The sequence below is a fragment of the Polyodon spathula genome, chromosome 18 (assembly GCF_017654505.1).
Source record: "Polyodon spathula isolate WHYD16114869_AA chromosome 18, ASM1765450v1, whole genome shotgun sequence".
NCBI classification, from domain to species: domain Eukaryota; kingdom Metazoa; phylum Chordata; class Actinopteri; order Acipenseriformes; family Polyodontidae; genus Polyodon; species Polyodon spathula.
In genome coordinates this window covers 22,307,462-22,323,543 of record NC_054551.1, presented here as the reverse complement: position 1 = coordinate 22,323,543, position 16,082 = coordinate 22,307,462, and the positions used below count along the sequence as shown (strand labels likewise).

The 16,082-nt window shown below is 37.9% G+C and overlaps 3 protein-coding genes across 7 annotated transcripts; 1 reads left to right on the top strand and 2 right to left on the bottom strand.

The window, feature by feature from the left end:
• Positions 1-853: 853 nt before the first annotated feature.
• On the top strand, positions 854-7,144 carry trmt13 (tRNA methyltransferase 13 homolog). Its single transcript, XM_041278328.1, has 11 exons — positions 854-1,000; positions 1,914-1,960; positions 2,879-2,945; positions 3,211-3,273; positions 3,373-3,442; positions 4,045-4,151; positions 4,692-4,859; positions 5,170-5,242; positions 5,331-5,405; positions 5,958-6,369; positions 6,968-7,144. Exons 1-11 carry the CDS (start codon positions 854-856, stop codon positions 7,140-7,142), a joined length of 1,404 nt encoding a protein of 467 aa, XP_041134262.1. The 3' UTR covers positions 7,143-7,144.
• Positions 7,145-7,421: 277 nt separating this feature from the next.
• Positions 7,422-14,067, bottom strand: lrrc39 (leucine rich repeat containing 39). 5 transcript variants are annotated; one of them, XM_041278331.1, is made up of 9 exons: positions 13,110-14,067; positions 12,175-12,402; positions 10,926-11,031; positions 9,833-9,989; positions 8,833-8,969; positions 8,533-8,678; positions 7,917-8,069; positions 7,692-7,828; positions 7,422-7,514 (listed from the first exon to the last, which is right to left on the bottom strand). In XM_041278331.1, exons 2-9 carry the CDS (start codon positions 12,300-12,302, stop codon positions 7,450-7,452), a joined length of 1,029 nt encoding a protein of 342 aa, XP_041134265.1. In that variant the 5' UTR covers positions 12,303-12,402; positions 13,110-14,067; the 3' UTR covers positions 7,422-7,449. The 5 variants fall into 5 exon arrangements, with proteins under 5 accessions (XP_041134265.1, XP_041134264.1, XP_041134266.1 ...); XM_041278330.1 differs by having other exon boundaries at positions 12,175-12,384; XM_041278332.1 differs by having other exon boundaries at positions 12,175-12,378.
• Positions 14,068-14,172: 105 nt separating this feature from the next.
• Positions 14,173-15,946, bottom strand: LOC121331266 (dynein light chain Tctex-type 5-B). Its single transcript, XM_041278544.1, has 2 exons — positions 15,851-15,946; positions 14,173-15,447 (listed from the first exon to the last, which is right to left on the bottom strand). The coding sequence occupies exon 2, from the start codon at positions 15,422-15,424 to the stop codon at positions 14,822-14,824; it is 603 nt and encodes a 200-aa protein (XP_041134478.1). The 5' UTR covers positions 15,425-15,447; positions 15,851-15,946; the 3' UTR covers positions 14,173-14,821.
• Between the last annotated feature and the right edge of the window lie 136 nt (positions 15,947-16,082).

Below are 16,082 nucleotides of genomic sequence, written 5' to 3'. Positions count from 1 at the left end.
CTTGACAACTTCACGTTTTTGGACTGATGAAATGTTGAAACTGTATGCAACTGCACTGTGGCAGGTAGCCACGCCAACGTCTCTCAATGCACCAATACAATACTGTACAAAGAAAACGTATTTTTGCAGGCTTTTGTCGTGTGTGTGTGTTTTATTTTCTATTTAAACAAATTTTCTACATTGCAGAGCACCCCGTTAGTTCCCAGAATGTTTATGCTTTTTATTTTTTACTTTGCTATTACCATGGCATTTTATCAGATTTCAGTTTGATTATGTAAAGACTTGAAGTGACACCAAAACAAAATATTAACTAATATTATATTTGTTATATTCTTCAAATCAGCGTCATAATCGCATCGACACAGTCGCCAGTAATGTGCTGAGAGAGTCTCTCTCTCTCTCTCTCTCTCTCTCTCTCTCTCTCTCTCTCTCTATCTATATCTATATCTATATCTCTATATATATATATATATATATATATATATATATATATATATATATATATATATAAGCAGAGACTGACTGCAACACTGCACCATAAATAGTGGAAACCACATTTTCATTAAAAAAAAAGAAAAAGCTTGACACGCCTATGGAACTTCTGTTGCCGTTTCATAGTATCTTTGGTGGGCAATACCATGCTGATAATATATGGGGGAGGGGGAGTTTCACAGTTTACTAGTTTGGCACTTAAAAAACAAACAAATAATTATATTTATACAGTTTTTCGGTTTTGTAAATAAAACTGCGATCGGCCATTCTGTGTTACAAATACCTGTGATGTTAAATCAATAGTGTCTACCCCTCGTTTCTTAACGTGATACTGGATTCTGGTTTGTACAGTGCTGGTAACATGGCGGAAACTAGTGCAGATGGTGTGAATGGACCTTTGCCGGGGAGATGTGGATACTTTGTGGAGAGAAAGAAGCGTTACTGCAAAATGATTGTTGCAGAACGGAAAACATTCTGCGGAGAACACGCAAACGCAGACAAAAATGCAGTATGTTGAAATCTAGCTACCAATACGTGGCGAATTGAGGTTTTGTGGGAAACATTGTCAGGCAGTATCCTAAATAAGAACGTCACAGTTTAGGACAAATACAAATAATGTACTAATCTTGGACTGCCTAAACTAAAGTAGTCCCAGATTAGTGCTAATCGAGGTCTGTGAAATCAACACTACATTCTGCATGTAATCTGTTAGCATAACCTTCATTTGTAACTTGCCAAGTCTCCTAGGAGAACTTGATTGGTGTTATGTATTACATTTTCAACTTGTTTTCTACTAATAAGCCAGCCAGCCTCATTGTCTCAGTTATACAAAATAGCACGTTTTATAATGCTACCTTTACACTCCGCTCTTCAGAACACGTTTAAGTACACTAGAAATACAGTGAAACGTGCAGTTCCGTCTAACCCGGGGTATTGTACCATTGCCTTCTTGCAGTCTTATTGCATACCTTTCTAAAGCATTTACAGGTTTACCAGTTTAAAGGCTCCAGTATTTACTGCTGTATTATAATAGACCCTACGATGAGCCAGGTGTTTCAAACGCTTAAAATGACCCTTCTGGCGTCATGTAATGGGGTTCCAGTTTCCCCATTAGTGTTGGCTAGATTTTGAAAATGACAATCTACATAAATTGTACAGATATGTCTTTCACAGATTTCCTCTTGTACACATTTATTTTAACAACAGAATTCCATATTAAGTTGTTTGTCATCTTCTGTAAACAGTTTGATAAACTTAATAAGGTGCTGTATCATCACAAGAGTGTCAGCACAGCTCAGGCACAAACATACCATGTGGAATATATAGCTGATAATATGAACAATTCTTCTAGAATAGGAAGTGCCTGTTTGCCAGCCATTGACATGTTTCTATTGGTAAGGAAATCGTTTCTGTTCTTTTAGAAAGAAGATGATGTAAAAAGAATACCATGTCCTTTGGATCCCAAACAGTGAGTTTTTTTTTTTATTATTATTGATAACATCATTCTTTTATCACTGTTCATGGGATTGTGTGCTTCAGGTCTACTGTTTGGCTATAATATGCTTTATGGCCTAATTTCCCAGCACATTCTATAGGACATTATAAGGACATTATATAGGCATTGGCTAGCAAGCATCCATTTACTAAAAGTCTCACTCACCACAGAAGCATGTTCAGTTTTATCATTACATATTAACCTGGGAATAGTTTTGTTCATTTATTAAAGGGGAACTGTAATGCAAATGAATATATAACAATTTCAATAGAAAACATGTTAACTAAAGCTTTTGAGGCACTCTCCTTGAGCACTATATCATAAAAATCATTAAAACAAGTTTGTGTATTGTATTGGAATGTACTGGAGCTCTCTTCCGTCGCGCTTTGTGTGCCGTCCTGTCGTTGACTCGTTCTATACTCACACATAGTATTCTATTGAGCGTATGACCCGTTCCTATATGATGTAGCCATTGTTTTGTTATGGCTGCCCTTTGTTGGTTTAAAGGCTAAGGCACACAAAATACTTTTGGTTACTGTTTTTTCTTTTGTTATTTTATCACCCGAATGCTTTGCATTCTGATATAATTCACCCTGCCGGCATTCACTGGTGTCGGTGACTGTCAACGATATGACGTAACAGCGGCACCAGAAAGGTACCAATATGGCGGCTGACTGCATTTCCAGCTGACCCAGAAAGCTGACAAAATTGAAATACTGGCCAAACCCTTCACTAACAAAATTGGCGCAGCAAGACGCATTTGTTGTGAATACAGAGCAATTATAGAGCCTTGTTCTTTTGAGTAGAGTTTCCCTTTAACCGTACCAATGAAATACAGGCTCTCCAATTGCAGAGTATATTAATCATGCCATTCTGTTTTGTCTTTTCCAGCACAGTGTTTGAAAATAAACTTGAAAAGCATCTTAAAAAGTGCAACTCGAGGGAGAAGCCTAAACCTGTAAGTGTTTGTTGAAAAGTATCTAATAAGACAGCAAGAAGGTAGTACAATATGTTCCATGTTCTTTTGGAGATTATGCATCTAGTCATACAGTTGTGTTTAGGTTATTTTTTATTATTTAAAATTAAATACCATTTAATTTAGGGGTGTAATATAATGCCTCCTTACTTTAATTTCATGTGATTCGTGTTACTCAATTCACCTCCTCTGATGGAAGACGGATTGATCAATGGTTCTTTTTTTTATCTTGTTTATGCTTTTCTAGGTGTATTATGTTAAAGATATCAATGCGGGGCTAGAAGAAGACCCACACACCAGTAAAGAACAGGTATGTTCTAGTTTTATGGTAAAGAAGATGCATTATTTGCATTCTTCTGACAACTTGATACAGAAAAGTATCTAATATTTTTTTCCATAAATCTTTCAGATTACACTGTCCTCTCACTCTAAGGAAGAACTGGGTGCATTCATTAAAAAGCTGAAACATGCAGCAGCTGGTAAGATTGTATAAATGGAGATGGCTATTTCAGTTGCTTTAATTTTTTTTTTCTCCTACATTTATTGTGATAATAGACCAGGCTAAGGCTTTAATCATGGTCTACCTATTACATCCTTCTTCAGATGTGCCCATTCACTTTTAATGAGGTACAATGCACTGATAAAAGCATTTGAAGAAATGTGTGTCTGCTTCACTTTTATAGTCACCTGTGAATGTAAGAACACTGTTTAATATTTAGATAAGAGAATCAATTGATGAAAGAAAAGTCAGTATCCCTGGATCTTAAGTAGTCCAAAAACCTTCCAGTAGGACCTCTTACTGGTATTTCATTTATGATGCAGCTGTAAACAGCCCACTCGGGGGCTAGTGGGTTATTCGGCTATCCTCATTCATGAACTGCCTACAGTACTCTGTGAACATTCATGGTGTTAAATTACTGATATATTAAAACAACTGGCGGAAATGTTGTTGGTGACAATTTAATCTGCCACGTTTGGAACCTCAGCTTCTTGATGTGTGTGTGTGTAGGCTTGTATTAATATAGCACAACCCTTTCTAGAGTATTTGATCCCTGGTTTAATAAAGGTGTTTTTTTCATAGGATTGAATCATAAGCATGAACAAAAAATACTGTCACATTCTGCTTTACAAGAAACCTTAAACGATCCAAAGAATGGGGATTTTGCCTTCAAACATCTGAAACAACAGGTAATGTTTTTACAAGTAGTTACATAGGCTGTGGAACAGAATTGTCAAGGGGCATAATGAAGCTCTATAACTTACTTTGTTTTAGGCATTAAAAATACATAAAGTTTTATTTGCTGGCTGAGGGACAGAACATTGGAACTACACAATTCTCAAAAATGAAGGAACCCCTGATGACTGAATTATTTTTAAAATATTAAAGTTCTTATTGCTAGCGATTACAATTTTAAGTTTCTGCCTTATGTAAACTGAATTGAGCTGTCTACATATGGATATGGATAATACATCCATTGCTTAAAAAATAGGTAAAGCTTTGGACTTAGGGGTCAATTCCATCAACCTATACCCCATCGGGTTGCACTCATATACGGTGTGGGTTTGGAGTGGCTGCCTGATGGTCATAATGCTTTAATATTCTACATATAATTCTACTGTGAATCACTGAGCAAACCAAAAACATCAATAACATTTACTGTATGACACAGGCAAGATTTACACAATGGTAAATATGTTATAAATAAGTACTGTATTACTGTTTTGCAGGCATCCCTTCTTGGTAACATGGAAGCATTGGGCTTGCTGGGTCCCGACAGGTGTTTTGTGGAGTTTGGTGCAGGAAGAGGAAAGCTCTCGCACTGGGTAGACATTGCCTTGCAAGGATCAAGAAACATCCATTTCCTACTGGTGGAAAGAGCAACCACTCGCTTTAAGGTTAAAGACTATTCTTCTGGGTTTTTTTTTTTTTTTTTAAAGTGTTTGCCTCAGCGCTGCCCTATAGGGACCACCCTCTTAGGGGGTGAGTTCATTCTTCATGTCCATCCAGATGGAAGTGTAGTGACCCAGCACCCTAGGTAAGATCACTAATACATGCTTGAACTAGTCTTTCTAAGCATGGAGTAAAGTCTTTAACCTTGTATGTTAAACCCACTTCAGATTTGAATTAATCAGGCATTGGTTGTAATGAACTTCAATCAAACAAAGAGTGTATTTGTTGACAATTTCTGTTCATTTTGTTTTATAGGTAGATGGTAAACATAAAAGTAGCCAGTCTGTGTTTGAAAGGCTGCACGTTGACATTCAGCACTTGTGTTTAAGTAAGTAAGACTTTGCAAAGTTGTCTAGCTGTTTTTAATATTTTCTTTGCCTGATAATTGGGTAACATAATTATTTCTCCGTTTACAGGCAAAGTTCCCCTCCTGATTAAAGAGAAAATGCCTGTAGTGGGAATTGGCAAACATCTGTGTGGAGCCGCTACAGGTAATTCATTCGTTACTGCTGCATATTATTGAAACTGTGAAACGACAGGAAACAGTGGTTAGCAAGAAACCAGAAATTCTTCATAGGAATGCTGAAGACATTGCTACAAAACATATTCTGGAGCCTTAAGCTTTGTAGCTGTTTAAAAGCACTAACTTCCATGTAAGTGTACAATACTTTATTCATTTTGTGTTTTTTTTTATTTTATATTTTTATATAAAGAGAGTAGTTAGTTGTTTTCAGGTGTCAATTTTGCTGTTCTGCAAATCGTCAGGTAATTTTGAACTTCATCAGTAGGTGGTTCCTTTACTCTTACAATAATGCCTTGTTTCCATCTACTGTGTTAAAATTAAATTGAAACTGAATCTATTATTTTCCATTGACATCAGAGCGATATCAATGTGACCTTTGCTGTAAACACTCGGGAGCAGAAGGAATTCTTGATGGAATGAAGTTGATCAACTTGATCATGGCAACATATTGAAACAAAACATGAGTAAGTGATATGGAGTTTTTCGTACAAAATTCTTTCTTGGGTTTATTTTCTCTTAGATCTTGCTTTGAGATGCTTGTTAGACAGATCAAGCGAAGAGGTTACAGACAGAGAGCCACCACGGAAACGCTTGAAGTCGGATCCAGCTCACACAGAGACTGGTGTAGATGAGGGCCAGCCTGCCAGTGAAACCGTGGCAGAGAAGAGGCTGAAGGTGGCTGGAATCTCCATAGCGCTGTGCTGTCATCACAGGTGTGACTGGAAGCACTATGTCGGGAGGGAGTTTTTCAGGTCTCTAGGGCTTGGGCCACAAGAGTTCGGCGTCTTTCAGCGCATGTCGAGCTGGGCTACCTGTGGCATGAGAAAACCAGCCAGTGATGCAGCGATGCCAGAGGGTAGCAACGACGAGCAAGAAGAGGATTTTGAGGAACACGACCAAGATGGGGATACTTTACCAGACAATTTAGAAGGGTAAGTATTTAACCCTTGTACCTCTGGGATGGACTATTCCTACACTTTTAATGTGAAGGTCTTGTAACAAAGCCTAATGTACATGGCTAGGCTGTTACCCCTTTAACCTGGAATTTAGTCGATGGACATGACTGTAGCTGCCAGGAGGTGTGCAACTTTGCCTCTTGCAAATAAAGCAATTCATTTGAGAATGTGTGCGAGTGACTGCTTTGACAGGTGAAGTATAGCCGTGGTGGCTCTGTGACGTTTGGTTTAATTCAGACCTCAGTGCCATCACAGAGCACTTTACATCACAAATGACCTGCCTCAGCAGTAAATAGCATTTTGCATGCTAGCTTGTAAAACAAACTGGTTGATTCAAACCTGCTTTAAAAAATATGTTTATTGATTGCAACACACATTGGTTTTTCATTTTTAATTGGTTGTCTTTCTGTTCATTGGGGGGAGAGTGGTTATTCAGTAATCTGATCAGTCTACACCCACCACTGGGTTAATTGTAGTATGTGGGGTATTTTTTGATCAGTACCTTCAAACATCTGTTTCTGGTATAGTACAGGATGTATAAGTGTATTTATTTATTACATTTTTTGTCTCTTAGGATGCCTGCTGTTGAAGAGCGGGAGACGGTAGGCCGTCTGTGCAAGCTGTTGATAGATCAAGGCAGGATTTATTACTTGCAACAGAAAGGATACGCAGCCACTTTACAGTATTACACCAGCCCTTCGATATCCTTGGAGAACGTTCTTCTTACAGCTGTACCAGCCAAAGGCTGATGACAGCTGCACTGCGCCTCATCAACCAACATGCCCCTGACAGAATCACAGTGAACTTTATTAACTCCTTCTTCTAGACCAGCGACCGTGTTGGTGTTTCAATTCTTCATAAACCTTCCCTTTTCAGCAAGACCAGCGGTGACCTCCTCATGCATCCCTCAATGAGATAAACCCTCCTCATTCAACAGCACAAGCGGTGACCTCCTCACGCATCCCTCAGTGAGCAGTGGTTTACCTTTGATAGTCAAAAACTGTTCTTGCAGGTTGGAATTGCTTTAAAGAAAGCAATAATCCCAAATTGCAAATGTCAGGTGCAAATCTTCTGTTCCACTGCATCAATCATCAGAGTTAATACAGAAGTGTAACTGATTTCTGAAAAACAAAAAACGGCACCTTATTTTATTCCTTTTCTTTAAAAACAGTTTAAAATTTGAAGTACAGGCATCTGCTTACTCAAATCCAATGCCGTTGTAATGCTAGACCTCTTTAATTGGTAGTACTGATAACAGATAACTTTTCAATAAAAGAATGGTTATTTCTGCTGGTCACCTCTCTTTTTTGACTCCTGGATGTAAGCTTTCATGAATTCCTTTCCAAACATTTCTCTGTCCTCGTCCTCTGCAGGGTTGTCACATGGCGGTAGAGTTATTTGCAGTGGCAGTGGATTATCTCTGAAGTTTACAAACCTGCAGGTATCAAATACGTTATTGAATCTTTTCTCACTTATCACAGTGACATGAACTGGTATTTAAGGGAACTCGAGAGCAACGCTACCTGAGGTTTTCCATCTCTTCCATACAAGCTGGGATATCCTGGAGTTTGTTGTTACTTAGCACAAGGGTGCCCAGGTTTTTCATTTTACTGATTGTTTCTGGCAAGCAAGTAATCTCATTCCTCTGCAGCCACAGGGTGTGTAGATTTTCCATTCTGTTGGTTAAAAACAATCGAACTGTTAGTGTTCAGAGATTAGAATTCAGTGTAGTAGTTTACAATGCATGTTACTCAGTGTTCCTTTTCAACAGTCCACGCTCAGTCTTAAAAATATGTAGAGTAAATATCTTTAAATGAAAAAAAAAATTCTCATATCTTTTATTATGATTGCGATCATGCCGAGTGATTGTTATTGCAGTAATTCAAATATTGTATTTCATTTTTTAAGTAAGTCTGCGTTCAGGTGCTTTTGACTATGTAGCTGCATGCTTTCTAACTGACATCCAGTTAATGAAAGTTCTAATACGTCAGTAATTTTCAGTTAATAGATAATGAGTTTTATTTAAATTAGAAATGTAAGTGGCATATCGTCCCTCTATCACAGTCTAAAGTCCGCTGTTTTGACTGATATACTACCTCACGAGTTACATTAAAATTCAGACACAAATTTAAAAAGCACCTGTGAATGTCTTCAGGGAGCTTTTGGATTTTGTTAGCTCCCATATCCAACCATTCCAGTGCTGGCATGCTGAGAACTGTGTCTGGGATTGTAGTAAACTGGTTTAGTGACAGATCCAGGTGGTAAAGGTTTTTCAGTCTGCTTAACTTGAGTAAAAAAAAAAAAATAAATTGTATGCATATACCAAGCAGAAGAAAATGACAATGGCACACCATGACAATGTAGGTTGTGACCTGGGCCTGACTGCTGTATGACAGGGGCCTTTCCTATCCTTGGTTAACCGGTTCTAGAAATTCATACCTGGGGAGGGAGGTCGCTCAGGTCCCTGTTAACAGCAATCTCCAGTTTCTCCAGGCTCTCACAGTCACTCAGCTCCTCCGGGACTCTTCTCACTTTGTTGTAGCTGATTAGCAGCTCTCTCAGTTTGGTCAGCTGGCCTGTATAGTTACATAAAGCACAAGTAATGAGTGTTGCTGTCTAGCCAAGCTCAGTAGAGATTATAGGTGATTTTCCTTTTTTCAGAGACCTCCCTTTAGTAAGGGTCTTAGGAGAAGATTTGATCAGCCTATACCCCACAGATATAAACTCTGGATTTTATCCCAGGATTAGCCATAGAAACAATGCAATCCACTGGGATGCAAAGGTGGTGTAAAATGTTCTAATAAAATCCAGGAGTAGTTTATGTTCGCTGGGTATAAATTAATGAAATCAAACTTTTAGGCCCCTGTTGTCAAATTTCAGCTGAATTCAAAAGTCAGGTCAAGGTTTTGACCATCCCAACATAGCTGGCTAAGACAGTAAGCTTTAAAATAATGTGTAAACGATCTGCAGTAAAATGCTAATGAGAGGTGAGAACATGCTATTAAAGGCTTGGCTATTTCCTCCCTTTATTGAATCATCATACACTGCTTGGCCATTTTATTAGGACTTGTACCTAATATTGAGTTGGGCCATAGTTTGCCCTGATCACAGCCTTGACACAAAGTGACATAAACTCCACAAGGGATGTTAATCCATTCAGTCATTAATATTTCATCCAATTGGTGCAGTGAGGTAGGTAGAGGGCTGTGATGACTGACGTGCCATTCATCCCAGATTGTGATCCAGTTGTTGTTGTGGTCATGGAACAGCATTATTCTATGATTTGATCTGAAACAATGTTTAATGAAGGGACCTACCGGGAGAACGTGCCTCAAACCAAGACAAAGCCAAATCCAATCAGGTAGACAGGTCCTAATAAAGTGGCCAGGCTGTGTATTTAATGTACTGTATATGTATTGTAAAAGGTTTAGTATCTGACCTATTTCCTTGGGAATCTCAGTGATGGAGTTTCTTGACAGATCCAGCACAAGAAGGTTGTCAAATTTCCCTACAAATCTGGGGATTTTCAGCAGTCCAGTTCTGTGAAGCTGCCACTCCTGCAGGTTAGTCATGTGTACCAGGGCAGAGGGCAGAGACTGTGAAAGAAAACAGTGTTACAGTACCCCTCGAGAGATTAAATACAGAGCTCTCAAACTACACCTTAGGAACACTGGCACTTTTATAAACATCAGAATGGAAAGGCATCGTTTAATAATCTTTCCAGGGTGCTGCTTGAAAATGTGAAAATATGAATATGCATCAAGCGTGATAAAGATTGAAAATAAAAAGCACAATGCTGTAATGTGGAAGTTATGGATAAAGATAGATATAATGTTAGTATTAAAATTTGAATGGGTATGATTATTTTTAAACACATCCTCAGCTGTATTACTTGTACACTCCTTGCATTAATAGAAAAACAACATGTCTGAATTAAATGATAATACCTACACGATAGACGTATATAACAGTGCTGGGGTGCCTTTATAAAAGTTTACCACAGTACGTTTGCAGAATAGTTTTGCAGTTTTCCCTACGGTTGTACTATGCATTTACCATGCATTTACATACTAGTAAGTACATATGCTTTACCATGCCTATCTGGGCTTTACAAAGCTTACCTATGTCTTACCATGTTTTCGCTATGCTTTCTTGCACTTTGCTATGCTTTTACTGTGGGAAACTTTTATAAGGGTGAACAGATTTTTCTTTATCAAATGAGTATTTGAATAGTCATTCTGAATTAGTTGAAAAAGTTTCCAATTGAATTACAGTACAGTAAAGAGATCTCTTAGGAGTTAATTAACCTGGTACCCCATCAGATTACCATAGTCACAAAGGAGAGAAACTTATTAATTACAGACCTCATTAATGCACCTTCCTTTGCCTGATATCCTTTTGATATAGTCATGTATAAATTCTATTATTGAAACAAATATGAAACCGCCCCTTTTCACCTCTAAATACATTTCAGGCAAGATTTTTTTTTTTTAAATAAATGTCCAGTAAAATGAAACTCTGTTGAACAGTACCTTCCATTCTTCCTTCTCGATCCTTAAAACGATCCTCCCCTCCTCAGTTACAACCTTCTCTTTCAGCTTCGCCAGGGCTATCCTGTCTTCCCACGCGTTCGCCAGCCTAACAGCACATGAAGTGAGACGTGTATTAGGGGGCACTTGTTTAATTAATTCACATTGGTACATGCACGTATTAATGCTGGAGCTAAATGCCGTTTTAAAGTATTGTTATACAGCTGCCAATTCATTTCACCCACTCTTAAATCTTTAAAAGCGACCCGAGCATAAAAACGTTAACCTTTTTTTATTGTTTATTGGTTGCTAAATAACACACGGTAAAAAAAACAGCGGTTTTCAGTTCTCAGTGAACTTATCTTTTTCAGACCTGTATACAAGTCCGCAGTGTAGAAAACGTTATGGTTTTAAAAACCCTCTATAGAAATGAAAAAGGGCTGCGTTTCCTGTGATATGTAAATGCTTTAGTAAACCCTTTGTGCTGTTGCCATCAGTGTTTGATATGAAAATGTTGGAGACAGATGAAACAAAACATTTTCCTCATGCTTACTGATACAATCTTTGATCTATATTCAACTATCCTTGCGTCTTTTCTAATACGTTGGGCATTCTGCCATCTTACTATAACTATTAATTAATTTGGATTTATATAATTTCCCTTAAGCAGTGGTAATCCACTCCAGGGTTACCTGTGCTAACCCTAGTGGATAATATCCTTTTAAAATCTAAATTTAAAAAAATGTATGTCTTCTTTTTATTCAGTGACCTCCCCTACTAATTAGAGTAATGTTAACGGGGTCATTGATGCCTAGGAGAGGGATCTGGGTGGATCTCCTGAAAAGGAGGGCTGGGCAGAGGCTTGGCCTGCTGTGGGGCTGACATTTGTAAATACAGTATAATTGTAAATCTTGAAAAACTACTCACTTCTAAATCTTTTGTGGTCATCTTTGTATTACTTTAGTATAAATACATGTTAATTTGGATTCATATGTTGTTTTTTTCTGACTTTATGTGAACGAAAAGACACACATTTGCCCATTTTCCCATTGGAAATAGTGATATTTTTAAATATCACTGTCCTGGTCACAAAAGCAAAGTTTGTGGGAAATAATAGCCATGTTCTATACTTTTGAGGCATAAACAATTAGGAAATAACACTTACTACCCAGGAACAAAAAAAAATAATAATAATTTTGTTACACAGTGTAATCCATAAGAAAATTTAAAACAGATTTAAAAAGTGACTTACCTGCCCACCGACCCTCTGTCATGCAGTGCTCGATCTTTCTGTAAATCTTCTTGATGCTTCCGTATCCTGACTTCCCATAGCGCTTTGACAGAGGCTACCGCTCCTGAACACACTGCTACCCCCGCCATGGTTCCGAACACACAGAGGCACACAATCTCTCCCACTGGCTGAAGACGTGCATCACACCTTTTTACAACATAATCCCTGATGCTTGGAGGGAAACAATACCTGAAGTGCAGTAGTAGACTTATACTATCAAATAAATCCTACAAAGTGCCCGTGCTATATACATGCAACACTATAATACAATGAACGTATTTGAGTCATATGCTAAAGCGTTAACGCTCGAGTTACTCAAAGAATGTCTGTCAAAATGTGGTATGCGCTCTTAGTGAATATGGAACAGAATAATAAATAACTCGTTGCTAGATCTGTGCCCAAGTCACTGCAATGTATTTTAGTAACCCAAAGCAGGGTTAAGCTGTTTTTGCCCTTATAAAAATTCCCCATAGTAAATGCATAGCAAAGTGTAATGAAGCACAGTCAAAGGATGGTAAAGTACAGAGAGATATGGCAAAGCATATTTAAAAACATGGCAAACAAGGGTAGCCTATGCTAAACGCACTTCTAAACGAAAACAACATACAATAATGTTATGCATATGCCACATCCTTACATTTATTGATATTATTTACACTTTCCCATAACATTTCCTAAGCCTATCTGGAGATTTCACAAATAAAACTATATTTAAAAAAGACAGATTTACAAATACTTGTTCTACAATAGTATTCACTGATCTCCCTATGTCAGCTGTCCTTGACCCCCCTCCCCGCCCCCCATGAGTGTGTCGCTGGAATTGAGGACCTGACTTCAATCTACTTCAAGCCATTACACAATACACTTCCACACACTAAAAGAAACAGCTTTCTTACCTAAATTATCCCTTCTTTAAAAAATGAGGGGAAATGGAAACATAGCCATTCAAGTTGTTGCTTTGCTCCTCAATGTCAAATTAATGCGCCTGCATTAGCACATATGCCACTGCTAACCTGACTCGGGGTGGCACGGGAGAGGACGGGAGTGCGTCTAATTTTAACTGGCAAAGCTGGGAATAGAAGCGATCACATGGGGCCTGTGTCTGGCTCAGACACAGCTGTCAGCAATCAAGTAAGTCGATTAAATCCTAAATTTAGTAATGCAACCTTGTTCTAATTTAAATATGGGCCTATGTATTTTTTAGATTTGAGTTATAACTAAAACTTTTTAAAATAACCTACGCAATACACATTCGTCTCAATCGTTAAAATCATAACAGTGTGACAAAACATATTCATTGGGGATACCCATGTTCAAAGTGTTTTGTTCTGGAAATGATTAATTTATTTATTTTGGCTAGGCGGGAAAGAGATTTGTTTAATTACATACTGTGCATAAATATTTGGTTGCTTTTATTGTTGTTGACATAATTGACATAAAATGTTATCTGAAGCGTGTGTGTGTTTATTTTATTATCTTTTGCTGATCTATGTTCAAATTGTAATTGGGAAGGTTCCAGCTTTGCAATAAGATTTGCAACACCACCATCAACGAAAAAAAACACAGAATAGCCCAAACTGTGTAAACGGCACTTACCGGCTATTCATTTATACAATTCTGGTTCACATTACATTGATGATAATGTATTTCGTATGCTTAAACTGCAACAAACTGCTAATTTCTAGTTTTGTGATATTACGTTTGAAAGTATTGTACAGCACTACAACACCATAAAGAGGGAAACGGGGTCCGTGTAACGCTTATCTGCTCAATTTTTACAACGTTTCCTGAAAATAAAAAAATAAAAAAAATAAATAAAAAATCAAATATGGTCTCGTGTTACCATAACTTCCTTTTTTTTTTTTTTTTTTTTTAAAACTGTGGTTCGAAATTACACCTCTTAAAAAAAAAAAAAAAAAAAACGGCGGGGGAGATCTGCAGACGTGACAAACAAAAAAAAAGTACACTTTTTTTTGTTCTGTTGTTATTGCTGTTATTATTATTTCAAGTATTATTTTAATTATCGTTTATTATTTAGGCCTAAATATTTAAAACGGTACACATATGTGCAAACACCTTACTGTACAGTACAGCATCTTTCCGGACGCAGAACCCACATTTAAATTAAATTTAATAACAAAAAAACAGAAAAATAAAACGAGACCATATTAATTTTTCATTTTCAGAAAACGTTGTTAAAAATGTAACTGATAAGCGTTATAACACAGTATACCAGGATAACCAGGTGGTTCATGAAATCCAGTGTGATGCTGGCTTCGGATTAGTAGATGACATAAGTAACAATAACACTATTTCTGATTTTATTCAAAACTGTCGTCTGACAATTTTTAAGATGGTCAAATTTATCATTGTCTTGGTAATGTCTTAATGAATCCAGAAGAGAGCAGCAAAGAGCTAGCATCCTCACTTCATGGGTAACGTACGAATTGTAAGAGACTCAGATAAATTACAAACAGATTTGTTTTTCATCCAGTGGGCTGTTTCTTAATGCACTCTGTATGTTGTCCTCACAGAGTTGTTCTTTATAAATGCATTTTGGTTGTTTAATTTATGGTTGAAACATTGCAGCAGCTGAAGATTGAGTTATTTATTCAGAATACACGGCGTAGAGAACGCAGAGGGCAAATAGCGAGTGGTTTTTGAAACAGTATTCTGCGTATGTGTCTGCAGACGGACACCACACGCTCCGACTACAACAGCACAAGTCCGACTGCTTGACAGGTCCCAAAACCACGAAACAGATTATTTTATATCTCTCGAAAAACAGCAGCTCCTTCACCGCGTGTTTAACACAGTCTGCGAGCTCCCGTGCCAGCGCGGAACAAGCGTTTCCATCGTACTCCGCATTCCTCAGTCGCTCCTCTATAACTGCTTTCATCACCTGCCGAGCCTCTTCCGCTGAAAACGTTTTCTCCGGTTGCGGCTGGTAGCAGTTATCCACGTTTTTTTTGTATAACAACTTATTTGCTGCGACGCTTTTGGAATTGATAGTGCGCACGTTCTGGCCGCTGAGCTCCCTCGACTTGGCAGTCCAGGTGTCCTTGCCCCGTTTCCTGTGGCTTTCCTTCTTCGCAACGTTTGCTGTGTAGAGCCTCTGGGGGTCTCTCGGTTTTGCCCCAGTGCCTGCTGTGCTGCACACCGATTTCACGGCATCACAGCTGCCAGGTTTTCTTTGTTTTTCCGTTTCCATTGCAAGTTCCTACTCGGTGCAACCTGGCAGGTATATATGTATAGAAAATAATCGGTGAAGGTATACGGTTGTTTACGCACAGATTACATTCAATTTGTTGTCGCCTGGTCGTGTATCCCAAGCATTTGCAATCCCACAAAATATTTTCATTATGAATTCTTCTGTCTGCCCTACAAGTTCTGTCAACTAAATCTCAGAAAAATCTTTTTTTTTTTTTTTTAATGCAACCCCCCCCCACACACACATCATTTCAATATTATATATAAATCAAGCCGATTTAGAAATCATTCACTCTTTCAATTGTCCAAAAAAAAAAAAAAAAAAAAACATTTAGTAAGGTTTGCACATTCAAGTGGCAAACAGTTAAAACGAGTAAATCTCCAGTAAAGAATGAGCACGTTTATTTAATACATGATCATTACTTACCACTTTCTGTTTAATTAACAAGTAAAGTTCTCCGTTCTACAATTGCAGGTTATTTGTACTCTCCAGACTGCTTGTCTCGTAGGTCAGACTACACTTAGCTAGTGATGTATTGTACCACTTGTTTTTTAGATTAGAAAGGGAACGCTCCTGCCAGCGTTCCAGTGACGTCACTAACATACTTCCAGACCCCCCTCACCAACGGGGTGAAAGAAGGCTTTTCATTATTATTGCA

Excerpts from the sequence above, each read along its gene's own strand:
- lrrc39 (XM_041278331.1), bottom strand. The coding sequence starts at position 12,302 with ATGGCGGGGGTAGCAGTGTGTTCAGGAGCGGTAGCCTCTGTCAAAGCG. Across the intron at positions 9,990-10,925 it reads TCGAGAAGGAAGAATGGAAG|TCTCTGCCCTCTGCCCTGGT; the intron begins GTACTGTTCAAC and ends TTTCTTTCACAG. Across the intron at positions 8,679-8,832 it reads TGAGCGACCTCCCTCCCCAG|TTAAGCAGACTGAAAAACCT; the intron begins GTATGAATTTCT and ends TTTTTACTCAAG.
- LOC121331266 (XM_041278544.1), bottom strand. The coding sequence starts at position 15,424 with ATGGAAACGGAAAAACAAAGAAAACCTGGCAGCTGTGATGCCGTGAAA.
- trmt13 (XM_041278328.1), top strand. The coding sequence starts at position 854 with ATGGCGGAAACTAGTGCAGATGGTGTGAATGGACCTTTGCCGGGGAGA. Across the intron at positions 5,406-5,957 it reads TCTGTGTGGAGCCGCTACAG|ATCTTGCTTTGAGATGCTTG; the intron begins GTAATTCATTCG and ends ATTTTCTCTTAG. Across the intron at positions 6,370-6,967 it reads TTACCAGACAATTTAGAAGG|GATGCCTGCTGTTGAAGAGC; the intron begins GTAAGTATTTAA and ends TTTGTCTCTTAG.